We start from the raw sequence: 13462 nt of genomic DNA on the forward strand, positions 1-13462 counted from the left end.
AGTAGATGAGTGTTATGTGTGTTTATATGTGTAAATAAATGAACACTGAAATTCAAGTATTTCTTTTATTTATATATATATATATATATATATATATATATATATATATATATATATATATAGCTAGAATTCACTGAAAGTCAATTATTTCTTATATATATATATATATATATATATATATATATATATATATATATATATATATATATATATATATATATATATATATCTCCATTCTTCCATTTACTACCGCTTATTCTCTTCGGGGTCGCGGGGATATATATATATGAAATACTTGACTTGGTGAATTCTAGCTGTAAATATACTCCTCCCCTCTTAACCACGCCCTCTTAGCCAAAAAGGTTCCCGACCCCTGCAGTAACATATTGTGTCATTTTCTATTCTATTATTTTGTCAAAATTATTAAGGACAAGTGGTAGAAAATGAATTATTAATCTACTTGTTCATTTGCTGTTAGTATCTGGTTTAGCTCGGTTGGTAGAGCGGCCGTGCCAGCAACTTGAGGGTTCCAGGTTCGATCCCCGCTTCCGCCATCCTAGTCACTGCCGTTGTGTCCTTGGGCAAGACACTTTACCCACCTGCTCCCAGTGCCACCCACACTGGTTTAAATGTAACTTAGATATTGGGTTTCACTATGTAAAGCGCTTTGAGTCACTCGAGAAAAGTGCTATATGAATATAATTCACTTCACTTACTTTCTCTTTTAACAAGTTATATCTACACTTCTGTTATAATTTAATAATGACTTATTCTTCTGTTGTTTGATACTTTACATTAGTTTTGGATGATACCACAAATGTGGGTATCGATCCGATACCAAGTCGTTACAGGATCACACATTGGTCATATTCAAAGTCCTCATGTGTCCAGGGACATATTTCCTGACTTTATAAACATAATTTGAATTTTAAAAAACCGAAAGAAGATGTGATGTCAAAAAATATGGATGTAATCATAGTAGTATCGACTAGATGCGCTCCTGTACTTGGTATCATTACAGTGGATGTTAGGTGTAGATCCACCAATGGCGTTTGTTTACATTGTGATGCCGGTGAGCTATGGTGTGTAGTGAAGCATGTTTAGCTATTCCTCATCCTGCAGGGATGATACTTGTAAGAAACTTACTTTATTTGTCACCATGGAGACGAGGATTAGTGATTTAGGAGTAGCTAAAACACTGCCGCCGACGGATGGACTTTAGCCGCTAGCTAGCTAGCCATGTTTTAAAGCACCTCTTCCTGAGGGCGTTTCAGTGTTATAACTTCACCTTTATCGTTAGTTTCTAAGCCAAAATGCGTCCGTTCTCCCTTTTCTGTCTACACACTGTGTCTGCTTGTAAGTACTCTGTGATTGTGCGCTGCCGAATATGCTCCTCTGCTCGTAGACCAGCAATGTCGTGACGTGACGACGACGGGCGGAGCGGGGGGGTGCGGGACTAGTACTTCTCAGATCCCGCATAGTACTGAATATGATTCGTTAGTATCGCGGTACTATACTAATACTGGTATATCGTACAACCCTAGTTGCCGATGTGATTCGGGGTGTTACGAATGCGGCGGATCGTTTTCCCAGGATGCGGACGGAACTCCGGAGACAGCGTGCAGGTAGGACGGGGGTCGGCAATACGTGCGACTTTCGAGCCACAAGCGGCTCTTTAGCGCCGCCCTAGTGGCTCCCTGGAGCTTTTTCAAAAAGGTATGAAAATGAAAAAAGTTTTAATATAGTTTCTGTAGGAGGACAAACATTCCTAATTGTTAGAAATCCCACTGTTTATGTTATACATGCTTCACTGATGAGAGTATTTGTTACGCACGCATTTTTCAGAGCGCCAATAAACCTTAAAGGCACTGCCTTTGCGTGCCGGCCCAGTCACATAATATCTACGGCTTTTCACACCCACAATTGAATGCCATGCATACTTGGTCAACAGCCAAACAGGTCGCACTGAGGGTGGCCGTATAAACAACTTTAACACTGTTACAAATATGCGCCACACTGTGAACCCACACCAAACAAGAATGACAAACACATTTCGGGAGAGCATCCACACCGTAGCACAACATAAACACAACAGAACAAATACCCAGAACCCCTTGCAACACTAACTCTTCCGGGTTGCTACAATATACACCCCCCCTATCCCCTACCTCGCCCACCTCAACCTCCTCATGCGCTCTCAGCGAGAGCATGTCCCGAGTTCCAAGCTGCTGTTTTGAGGCATGTTAAAAAAAAATAATGCACTTTGTGACTTCAATAATAATTAAAGCTGCAAGCAGCGTTGGTCGGGCCCGCGTATTTGGCAGGTGCTAGTCCTAAATGTCCCAATACTTTTGTCCAGTGATAGTCATAAGTGTCCCAATACTTTTGTCTACTTTTAGTCCGAAGTGTCCCAAGACTTTTGTCTAGTGTACCTACCTTGTCTGCATTGTGTGGGCACGTTGGTGCTTTCTGCTTTTAAGCAGCCATCTTAAAAAAACAGCAGCGCAGCAGCATCAGCGCAGCGGGTCTTTGAAGGGTCATAAAATCAAAACCGGAGCAGTTAGAATAAAAGCGCTTCTGTCATTGTAATCACAAGGGTTCAATCTCTCTCCTGTGTTAGTTTGAAGGCGAAACGACAAACGCGCTCAGAGGAGATCGTTTTTGAAGGAAGGTGACCGGTTTTTACAAAAAATTTGTTTTGAAGGGGGAATAGCAAACTTCCTGTTGATTTTTGCTGGGGGTTGTCAGTTTATTAAATGTAGGTCTAAGTGAGGTTTTTGTTTCATGTCTCTCCGACCTTCCCAATGGGAGTTACAGGCAGTTTTGTCTTTTTTTTCTTCCGAGGAGCAGTTTTTTCTCCGTTTTATTCAAAAATTGCTGTAGAGCGCAATTTTTAAATTTGGGGTTAGGTTTTTTTATTAGATCGCAATTTTTGCCAGTCCTGATGTGTGTGTGTTCAGTTCGGTGAGTTTTGAAGCGTGTTAAGGGGGTCAAATTACAGCTCAAAGAGGCAAAAGTGACTGTTTTTAGTACTTTTTTGTCTTGAAGGGGGAATTGCCAACTTCCTGTTGATTTCTGCCCAATGATATACAATTATGAAAACTAGGTCTAAGTCAGACCTACATACAGGTTTTTGTTTCATGTCTCTCCGATCTTCCTAGTGGGAGATATAGGCAGTCTAGTTTTTTTTCTTCCTAGGGGGCGCTAAAGCGCAATTTTGAGTTTTGGGGTTTGGTTTTTTTTTTTAAAAAAGGTCATTTTCGCAGGTCCTGATGTGTGGGTCAAATATGGTGAGTTTTGAAGCATGTTAAGTGGGTCAAATTACAGTTTAATGTGGCGGCGGAAGAATAAAGAATAATTAAAGCTGCAAGCAGCATTGGTCGGGCCCGCGTATTTGGCAGGTGCTAGTCCTAAGTGTCCCAATACTTTTATCTACTTTTAGTCTGAAGTGTCCCAAGACTTTTGTCTAGTGTACCTACTTTGTCTGCATTGTGTGGGCACGCTGGTGCTTCCTGCTTTTAAGCAGCCATCTTAAAAAAACAGCAGCGCAGCAGCATCAGCGCAGAGGTTCTTTGAAGGCTCATAAAATCACAACCAGAGCAGTTATAAAAACGCGCTTCTGTAGTTTTAATCACAAGGGTTCAATCTCTCTCCTGTGTTAGTTTGAAGCCGAAACGACAAACGCGCACAGAGGAGATAGTTTTTGAAGGAAGGTGACCGGTTTTTACAAAAATGTTGTGTTGAAGGGGGAATAGCAAACTTCCTGTAGATTTTTGCTGGAGGTTGTCAATTTATGAAATGTAGGTCTAAGTGAGACCTACGGAAAGGTTTTAGTTTCATGTCTCTCCGACCTTCCCAGTGGGAGTTACAGGCATTTGTCATTTTCTTCTTCCGAGGAGCAGTTTTTTCTCGGTTTTATTCAAAAATTGCTCTAGAGCTCAATTTTGAGATTTGGGGTTAGGTTTTTTTTTTAGATCGCAATGTTTGCCAGTCCTGATGTGTGCGTTCAGTTTGGTGAGTTTTGAAGCATGTTAAGGGGGTCAAATTAAAGCTCAAAAAGGCAAAAGTGACTGATTTTACTAAAATTTAGTGTTGAAGGGGGAATAGCAAACTTCCTGTAGATGAAATAAATTAATACAATTGAAGTCTAAGTGAGACCTACATAGAGGTTTGTGTTTCATGTCTCTACGACATTCGTACTGGGAGTTAGAAAAAGTTTACTTTGTAGGGGGTGCTAGAGCGCAATTTTGAGTTTTGGGGTTTGGTTTTTTTACCAAAGAGTTTTGTTCGAGTTTATTTATGTGTGCGTCAAATTTGGTGAGTTTTGAAGCATGTTAAGGGGGTCAAAGTACCGCGCAAAGCTGCGGAATAAGAAAGAATAATAATAAAACCTTACAAATTCAATAGGTCCTTATGTCCCATTGCATAAGGACTCCCTGTGGGAGTCCTTATGCAATGGGCCATGCGGGCCCTAATAATAAAACCTTACAAATACAATAGGTCCTTATGTCCTTTGGGAGTCCTTATGCAATGGGCCATGCGGGCCCTAATAATAAAACCTTACAAATACAATAGGTCCTTATGTCCTTTGGGAGTCCTTATGCAATGGGCCATGCGGGCCCTAAATATGGCAGTGCCATGTTGGCTTTTTTTTTCCATTACTTGAGTTGATTTATTTTGGAAAACCTTGTTACATTGTTTAATGCATCACAACAAAATTAGGCATAATAATGTGTTAATTCCACGACTGTATATATCAATATCGGTTGATAACGAAATCGGTAATTAAGAGTTGGGAAATATCGGCAAAAAAGCCATTATCGGACATCTCTACTTTCAAACATTCGGCGTGTGTTGCTAAGAGATGTTACTGGGAGCAGAGTCTGGGTCTCACGTAGAGAATCTCTGTTGTATGCAGCGTGCCTCCCAGCTAAATCAAACAATGTTACGACTATAATTGCAGAAGCTGGAACAACATATAACTTCAACATGAACTGTCGTGTTGTTTATTGCGACGCATCACTTGGGCTGGGAGCTATATGTTTATGCAGTCTTTTTTAAATGAGAAAGCTCCTCCAAGATGTAACTTCTGCAGGGTGCCCGCCTCTTTGCACTGATATACAGCCCCCCCCTCACCCGCGCACCACCCACCGCCACCTCATCTGAGGTGGAAGCGATGAGATAAAATGTGAATGGAGGTAAAGAAAAGGTGTGAAGATGAGGAGAGAGAGAGAGAGAGAGAGAAAATGCATTTATGCCTCACTTCCCTCTGCACTCCATTAGCATAATTCAGGTGTTAAACCTGGCATGGAGAACAGTGCGGGTCAGCCCGCGGGGTCAGCGCCCGCCACCGTATTCCATTAGCACATCCTCGCCAATCAATTAGAGCTCACACGGGCCGTGATGATTGATGGCTTTGAAGGTGGCTAATGGCGGCGACACGGTGGCGAAGGTGACGCTCGTGGGTCGTTTCTTTTACAAACAGAATTTGTCAAACGTAGATAAGGGCGATGGTCACTTGAGCGGGGTCAGCGTCCCGCCGCATAAATTGTGCATTGAGGGCCGTAATTACGCTAAAAGTCCTCCTGCGGGGACCCGAGGGTCTGATTTCGTTCATCGTAAGGCTCAATTACAGCCGGCGCTCTCTTCTTGATTTGACAGCACCCGCAGGGGCTGTGTTTGACAAAACTGATGTCGTCGCCATTATGCAAACGCACTTGACGGGTTTCATCTCGTACGTCATCTCTCTGGCAGCGTGTTCTTCACCCTGAGTCTTCTAACGCAGACAGATGTTTACTTTAGACAAGCCGGTGTTCAACTTGCACGCGTTAATGTCTTTGTTCATGCTTGAACAATACGCAGGCCTCCAGCTAGGTGGCAGCAGCGCTCCAATATCATGATCCGTGGTCCGGATCATGTTTTCGTTATGTTCTGTTAGTTTTGTTGTGTAACACTAAGGGGAGGTGACGGCACAGACACCAGGGGGCAGTATCCATCCATCCATCCATCCATCCATTTTCTACCGCTTATTCCCTTCGGGGTCGCGGGGGGCGCTGGAGCCTATCTCAGCTACAATCGGGCGGAAGGCGGGGTACACCCTGGACAAGTCGCCACCTCATCGCAGGGCCAACACAGATAGACAGACAACATTCACACACTAGGGCCAATTTAGTGTGGCCAATCAACCTATCCCCAGGTGCATGTCTTTGGAGGTGGGAGGAAGCCGGAGTACCCGGAGGGAACCCACGCAGTCACAGGGAGAACATGCAAACTCCACACAGAAAGATCCCGAGCCTGGGATTGAACCCCAGACTACTCAGCACCTTCGTATTGTGAGGCAGACGCACTAACCTTTCTTCCACCGTGCTGCCCCAGGGAGCAGTAATGATACAATAATTTATTATATATATAGTCAATGTATATATTGTCAAGACTTGATCTTGGGAGTTTGCTTTTCCGGGATGCAACGGAAAGTTGGCACGGGCGAGACGGGAATGAAGGTACATTTTTTTATTGAAACACTAGAACTACAAAAAAGGATCAAACCAAAGCGCGCACAGTGGCGGAGAATAAACTATGAAACCAAAAGACTATAGCAAAAAAAGTACAAATGAAAAGCACGCACAGTGGCGGAAACTATGAACAATTAAACAAAACATTAACTGTGGCTTGATAAACAAAAACTTACTTGGCATGGAACCGGCATGAAAAAAAGAGCAGCAAGGATCATAAGGGTGTGGAGAGTGTGCAGAAGCATATATGGGGTGTGACAGGGGGCATAAATGCGGGGATGTCGTCAGGACGAACAACAGAAAATGAATGAACTTAAATACTATGGACATGATTAGTGAAAGCAGGTGCGTGACTCAAAACGTGAAACAGGTGCGTGACGTGACAGGTGAAAATTAATGGTTGCTATGGTGACAAACAAGAGTGCACAATGAGTCCAAACATGGAACAGGTGAAACTAATGGGTAATCATGCAAACAAGACAAGGGAGTGAAAAGCCAGAAACTAAACAAAACATGACTTAAAACAAAACATGATAATACAGACATGACATATATAATAATAACAAACAAAACTAGTCCTAAGTGTCCCAATACTTTTGTCCAGAGGTAGTCCTAAGTGTCCCAATACGTTTGTCTAGTGTACCTACCTTCTCTGCATTGGGTTCTCACGCTGGTGCTTCCTGCCTTTAAAGGGGAACATTATCACAATTTCAGAAGGGTTAAAACCATTAAAAATCAGTTCCCAGTGGCTTATTTTATTTTTCGAAGTTTTTTTCAAAATTTTTACCCATCACGCAATATCCCTAAAAAAAGCTTCAAAGTGCCTGATTTTAACCATCGTTATATACACCCGTCCATTTTCCTGTGACGTCACATAGTGAAGCCAACACAAACAAACATGGCGGAAAGAACAGCAAGCTATAGCGACATTAGCTCGGATTCAGACTCGGATTTCAGCGGCTTAAGCGATTCAACAGATTACGGATGGTTGCAGTGTGGAGGCAGGTAGCGAAAACGAAATTGAAGAAGAAACTGAAGCTATTGAGCCATATCGGTTTGAACCGTATGCAAGCGAAACCGACGAAAACGACACGACAGCCAGCGACACGGGAGAAAGCCAGGACGAATTCGGCGATCGCCTTCTAACCAACGATTGGTATGTGTTTGTTTGGCATTAAAGGAAACTAACAACTATGAACTAGGTGTTACGATCCGCTGCCCGAATCATAGTTTGTTTATGTTTGAGTCACGTGTTTTCAGCACCTTGAGTTTCGTTTACTGTAACGACGTGGTCGCATCGTGATGCGGGTGTGTTCTCCCAGGGATGCAGACGGCTTCGGACACAGCTTGCAGGTAGGAATATGATTTATTTAACATATAAATCATACGATGAATAAACAAAAGACATACACGTAGCACAAAAGGCAAAACAAAAGGGCTAGCGTGGGAGCTAGTAAACCAAAATAGCCTAGCGTGAAAACTAGCAGCTAAGGAACATGAAATAAACGTCGTCATCAGTTGTGTGGGAACAAACTAGAAAGCCAGACCGAGTGAGGCCAGGGCAAAGACGAAATAGCCCTCTGATTAGTGCCCGGGCAACAGGTGCGCGTCCCGAACACTAACCAGAGGCAGGTGCGTACAATCTGCCGTCATGGCAACAGAAACAAACAAAACTCAAGGTGCTGAAAACACGTGACTCAAACATAAACAAACTATGATCCGGGCAGCGGATCGTAACACTAGGTTTACAGCATATGAAATACATTTGGCAACAACATGCACTTTGAGAGTGCAGACAGCCCAATTTTCATCAATTAATATATTCTGTAGACATACCCTCATGTCAGCAGGCCAGGGAAGCTAGGGTCGATATTCTTCTCTTGATCATCTTCGGGACGGTGTGAGCCAAGACATCCAGGGGGTTTAGCTCGCTCGTCTGCGGGAACAAACTGCCGCCATTACTTGCCGTGCTACCGAGGTCCTTTGTCCCTGAATTGCTCACACACTCCGGCAGATTCAATGGGGGTCTGGCGGCAGATTTCTTTGACTTTATGGTTGGAAATGCATCTGCTTTGAGTGTCGCAGGATATCCACACATTCTTGCCATCTCTGTCGTAGCATAGCTTTCGTCGGTAAAGTGTGCGGAACAAACGTTCTTGCCACTTTTGCATCTTTGGGCTACTGGTGCAACTTGAATCCGTCCCTGTTCGTGTTGTTACACCCTCCGACAACACACCGACGAGGCATGATGTCTCCAAGGTACGGAAAACAGTCGAAAAAACGGAAAATAACAGAGCTGATTTGACTCGGTGTTTGAGAAAATGGCGGATTGCTTCCGAGAGCGAATATTAGAAAGGCGTTTAATTCGCCAAAATTCACCCATTTAGAGTTCGGAAATCGGTTAAAAAAATATATGGTCTTTTTTTCTGCAACATCAAGGTATATATTGACGCTTACATAGGTCTGGTGATAATGTTCCCCTTTAAGCAGCCATCTTGAGACAACAGCAGCGCAGCAGCATCAGCGCAGCGGTTCTTTGAAGGGTCGTAAAATCAGAACCGGAGCAGTAATCAAAACTCTGTTCTATACTTTTAATCAGAAGGGTTCAACCTCTCTCCTGTGCTAGTTTGAAGCCGCTCAGAGGAGATAATGTTTGAAGAAAGGTGACCGGTTTTTACAAAAAAATTCTTTTGAAGGGGGGATTGGAAACTTTCTGTTGATTTTTGCTGGGGGTTGTCAACCTATGAAATGTAGGTCTAAGTAAGACCTACATAGAGGTTTTTGTTTCATGTCTCTCCGACCTTCCCAGTGGGAGTTACAGGCAGTTTTGTCATTTTTTTCTTCCGAGGAGCAGTTATGTCTGCGATTTATTTGAGATTTGGGGTTAGGTTTTTTTTATTAGATCACAATCTTTGCCAGTCCTGATGTGTGTGTTCAGTTTGGTGAGTTTTGAAGCATGTTAAGGGGGTAAAATTACAGCTCAAAGAGGCAAAAGTGACTGTTTTTAGTACATTTTTGTCTTGAAGGGGGAATTGGCAACTTCCTGTTGATTTTTGCCCGAGGATGTAAAATTATGAAATGTAGGTCTAAGTCAGACCTACATAGAGGTTTTTGTTTCATGTCTCTCCGACCTTTCCAGTGGGAGTTACAGGCAGTTTTGTCATTTTTTTCTTCCGAGGAGCAGTTATGTCTGCGATTTATTCCAAAATTGCGCTAGAGCGCAATTTTGAGATTTGGGGTTAGGTTTTTTTATTAGATCGCAATCTTTGCCAGTCCTGATGTGTGTGTTCAGTTTGGTGAGTTTTGAAGCATGTTAAGGGGGTCAAATTACAGCTCAAAGAGGCAAAAGTGACTGTTTTTAGTACATTTTTGTCTTGAAGGGGGAATTGGCAACTTCCTGTTGATTTTTGCCCGAGGATGTAAAATTATGAAATGTAGGTCTAAGTCAGACCTACATAGAGGTTTTTGTTTCATGTCTCTCCGACCTTTCCAGTGGGAGTTACAGGCAGTTTTGTAATTTTTTTCTTCCGAGGAGCAGTTATGTCTGCGATTTATTCCAAAATTGCGCTAGAGTGCAATTTTGAGATTTGGGGTTAGGTTTTTTTTTATTAAATCGCAATATTTGCCAGTCCTGATGTGTGTGTTCAGTTTGGTGAGTTTTGAAGCATGTTAAGGGGGTCAAATTACAGCTCACAGATGCAAAAGTGACTGTTTTTAGTACATTTTTGTCTTGAAGGGGGAATTGGCAACTTCCTGTTGATTTTTGCCCGAGGATGTAAAATTATGAAATCTAGGTCTAAGTCAGACCTACATAGAGGTTTTTGTTTCATGTCTCTCCGACCTTCCCAGTGGGAGTTACAGGCAGTTTTGTCATTTTTTTCTTCTGAGGAGCAGTTATGTCTGCGATTTATTCCAAAATTGCGCTAAAGCGCAATTTTGAGATTTGGAGTTGTGCTCTAAGGCAGTGGTCCCCAACCTTTTTGTAACTGCGGACCGGTCAACGCTTAAACATTTTTTTTGTCATAAAAAAATACAATCATGCGTGCTTCCGGACTGTATCCCTGCAGACTGTATTGATATATATTGATATATAATGTAGGAACCAGAATATTAATAACAGAAAGAAACAACCCTTTTGTGTGAATGAGTGGGGAGGGAGGTTTTTTGGGTTGGTGCACTAATTGTAAGTGTATATTGTGTTTTTTATGTTGATTTAACACAAAAAACAAACAAACAAAAAAAAAATTAATTTCTTGTGCGGCCCGGTACCAAACGATCCACGGAGCGGTATCGGGTCGCGGCCCGGTGGTTGGGGACCACTGCTCTAGGTGACCAAGTATATTATCAATATTAGGTTAAACATTTCATCTTTTTCTCTTTAAGTTCCAAATTTTTGCTCTTTTTTTCCTACATTTTACTGGTTTTTTTTTGTTTGTTTTTAGTTAGATATGTCATTATTTGAAAATACACAACTTCCATCCATCCATCCATCTTCTTCCGCTTATCCGAGGTCGGGTCGCGGGGGCAGCAGCCTAAGCAGGGAAGCCCAGACTTCCCTCTCCCCAGCCACTTCGTCCAGCTCTTCCTGTGGGACCCCGAGGCGTTCCCAGGCCAGCCGGGAGACATAGTCTTCCCAACGTGTCCTGGGTCTTCCTCGCGGCTTCCTTAAGGCTCTGGATGCTGTGGGGCTGTCTTGGTTGACAAGACTCTGCAGCATCGCGTGGACATCGGGGGAGGTACCTCTGGATTGGCAGACCGGGGTGGTGGTTCCTCTCCTTAAGAAGGGGAACCGGAGGGTGTGTTCTAACTATCGTGGGATCACACTCCTCAGCCTTTCCGGTAAGGTCTATTCAGGTGTACTGGAGAGGAGGCTACGCCGGATAGTCGAACCTCGGATTCAGGAGGAACAGTGTGGTTTTCGTCCTGGTCGTGGAACTGTGGACCAGCTCTATACTCTCGGCAGGGTCCTTGAGGGTGCATGGGAGTTTGCCCAACCAGTCTACATGTGTTTTGTGGACTTGGAGAAGGCATTCGACCGTGTCCCTTGGGAAGTCCTGTGGGGAGTGCTCAGAGAGTACGGGGTATCGGACTGTCTGATTGTGGCAGTCCGCTCCCTGTATGATCAGTGCCAGAGCTTGGTCCGCATTGCCGGTAGTAAGTCGGACACGTTTCCAGTGAGGGTTGGACTCCGCCAAGGCTGCCCTTTGTCACCGATTCTGTTCATAACCTTTATGGACAGAATTTCTAGGCGCAGTCAAGGCGTTGAGGGGATCTGGTTTGGTGGCTGCAGGATTAGGTCTCTGCTTTTTGCAGATGATGTGGTCCTGATGGCTTCATCTGGCCAGGATCTTCAGCTCTCACTGGATCGGTTCGCAGCTGAGTGTGAAGCGACTGGGATGAGAATCAACACCTCCAAGTCCGAGTCCATGGTTCTCGCCCGGAAAAGGGTGGAGTGCCATCTCCGGGTTGGGGAGGAGATCTTGCCCCAAGTGGAGGAGTTCAAATATTTCGGAGTCTTGTTCACGAGTGGGGGAAGAGTGGATCGTGGGATCGACAGGCGGATCGGTGCGGCGTCTTCAGTAATGCGGACGCTGTATCGATCCGTTGTGGTGAAGAAGGAGCTGAGCCGGAAGGCAAAGCTCTCGATTTACCGGTCGATCTACGTTCCCATCCTCACCTACGGTCATGAGCTTTGGGTCATGACCGAAAGGACAAGATCACGGGTACAAGCGGCCGAAATGAGTTTCCTCCGCCGGGTGGCGGGGCTCTCCCTTAGAGATAGGGTGAGAAGCTCTGTCATTCGGGGGGAGCTCAAAGTAAAGCCGCTGCTCCTCCACATCGAGAGGAGCCAGATGAGGTGGTTCGGGCATCTGGTCAGGATGCCACCCGAACGCCTCCCGAGGAAGGTGTTTAGGGCACGTCCGACCGGTAGGAGGCCGAGAGAGAATACACAACTTAAAAAAAATAAAATAAAATAAAATAAATCAATCTTCTGACTTTCCCTAATGTGAACAAATAGATGGGGATTTTTTTCTCAGGTTTCCTGCGACTCTTCTCCGAAACATTTTCTGTCCTGCCTGGCCACCTTTCAAATTGACAGCACTTATTGCGTGTGTGTGTGTGTGTGTGTGTGTGTGTGTGTGTGTGTGTGTGCGCGTGTGTGTCAGATGGATCTGCACTTGTCTTCTCGTTCCACTGCAGCCACCGTGTGTGACTGACAGCTGCATGATGAAAATACACGTAACGTGCTGGGTGAGGGGGGGGAGGGGTCGACCGTGAGCAATGGAGAGTTCAAGTGGGCCCCTCCCTCTCCATCCGGCCACAAAGCACAGCAACAACCTGTCAACCCGCAGAAGAAATTGAAGTTTTATTTGATCTTTTTCCACCTCCTTGTCTCATTTTTCTCTGTGGAAGAGAGCGTCGGCGTCCCTGCACCCTCGCAGCTCTCCTCCCTCTCCGCTTTATTACTTTTGGCGCCCCTGTTTGCCGCGGCTGTTGCTGTGTTGCTATGGAGACAGAAGCACATCTCCAATCGCGGTGAGTCCTTCCAGCGTTTTCCTCTGCGCGTCTTAGGGCCCCCTTGTCTGACTGACTGATGCGGCCTCAGACATCCTCTGGGGTTGTTGTATTGAATCTGACCTTATTTCCTCCCCCTGTGTGTGTGTGTGTGTGTGTGTGTGTGTTTACAGCTATTGAGCAGTCCCTGTCCATGCATTCAGGCGAGGCGGAGAACATCTATGAGAATCCCGAAGATGTCAGACAGGTGATAAAATTGGGCCATTTTGCAGCACTCAACACCCTCTGATGAATTTTATTCGCCATTCGCCCGCTCTTTGTCTCCCCATTTGTCTGTCTCGCCTCTGCTTTACCGTGTTGTTGTGTTCTCCCACCGCCATCTCGCCTCCCTCACTTGCTGTTCATTAAAGCTGTTTTCCTCCCCACTCGACAGG

General features: G+C 44.5%; 1 protein-coding gene across 1 annotated transcript in view; it reads left to right on the forward strand.

Annotated features, from left to right (window-relative positions):
* Positions 1-13462, forward strand: part of g6fl (g6f-like) — a 68250-nt gene that overhangs the window by 49371 nt on the left and 5417 nt on the right. The window contains exons 7-9 of the mRNA XM_061947640.1: positions 12927-13049; positions 13202-13275; position 13462. The exon at position 13462 is cut by the window's right edge and continues 26 nt beyond it. Coding sequence (XP_061803624.1) covers positions 12927-13049; positions 13202-13275; position 13462 — 198 coding nt within the window. The remainder of the gene's footprint in view (positions 1-12926; positions 13050-13201; positions 13276-13461) is intronic.

Source organism: Nerophis lumbriciformis, linkage group LG04, assembly GCF_033978685.3.
Source record: "Nerophis lumbriciformis linkage group LG04, RoL_Nlum_v2.1, whole genome shotgun sequence".
NCBI classification, from domain to species: Eukaryota; Metazoa; Chordata; class Actinopteri; order Syngnathiformes; family Syngnathidae; genus Nerophis; species Nerophis lumbriciformis.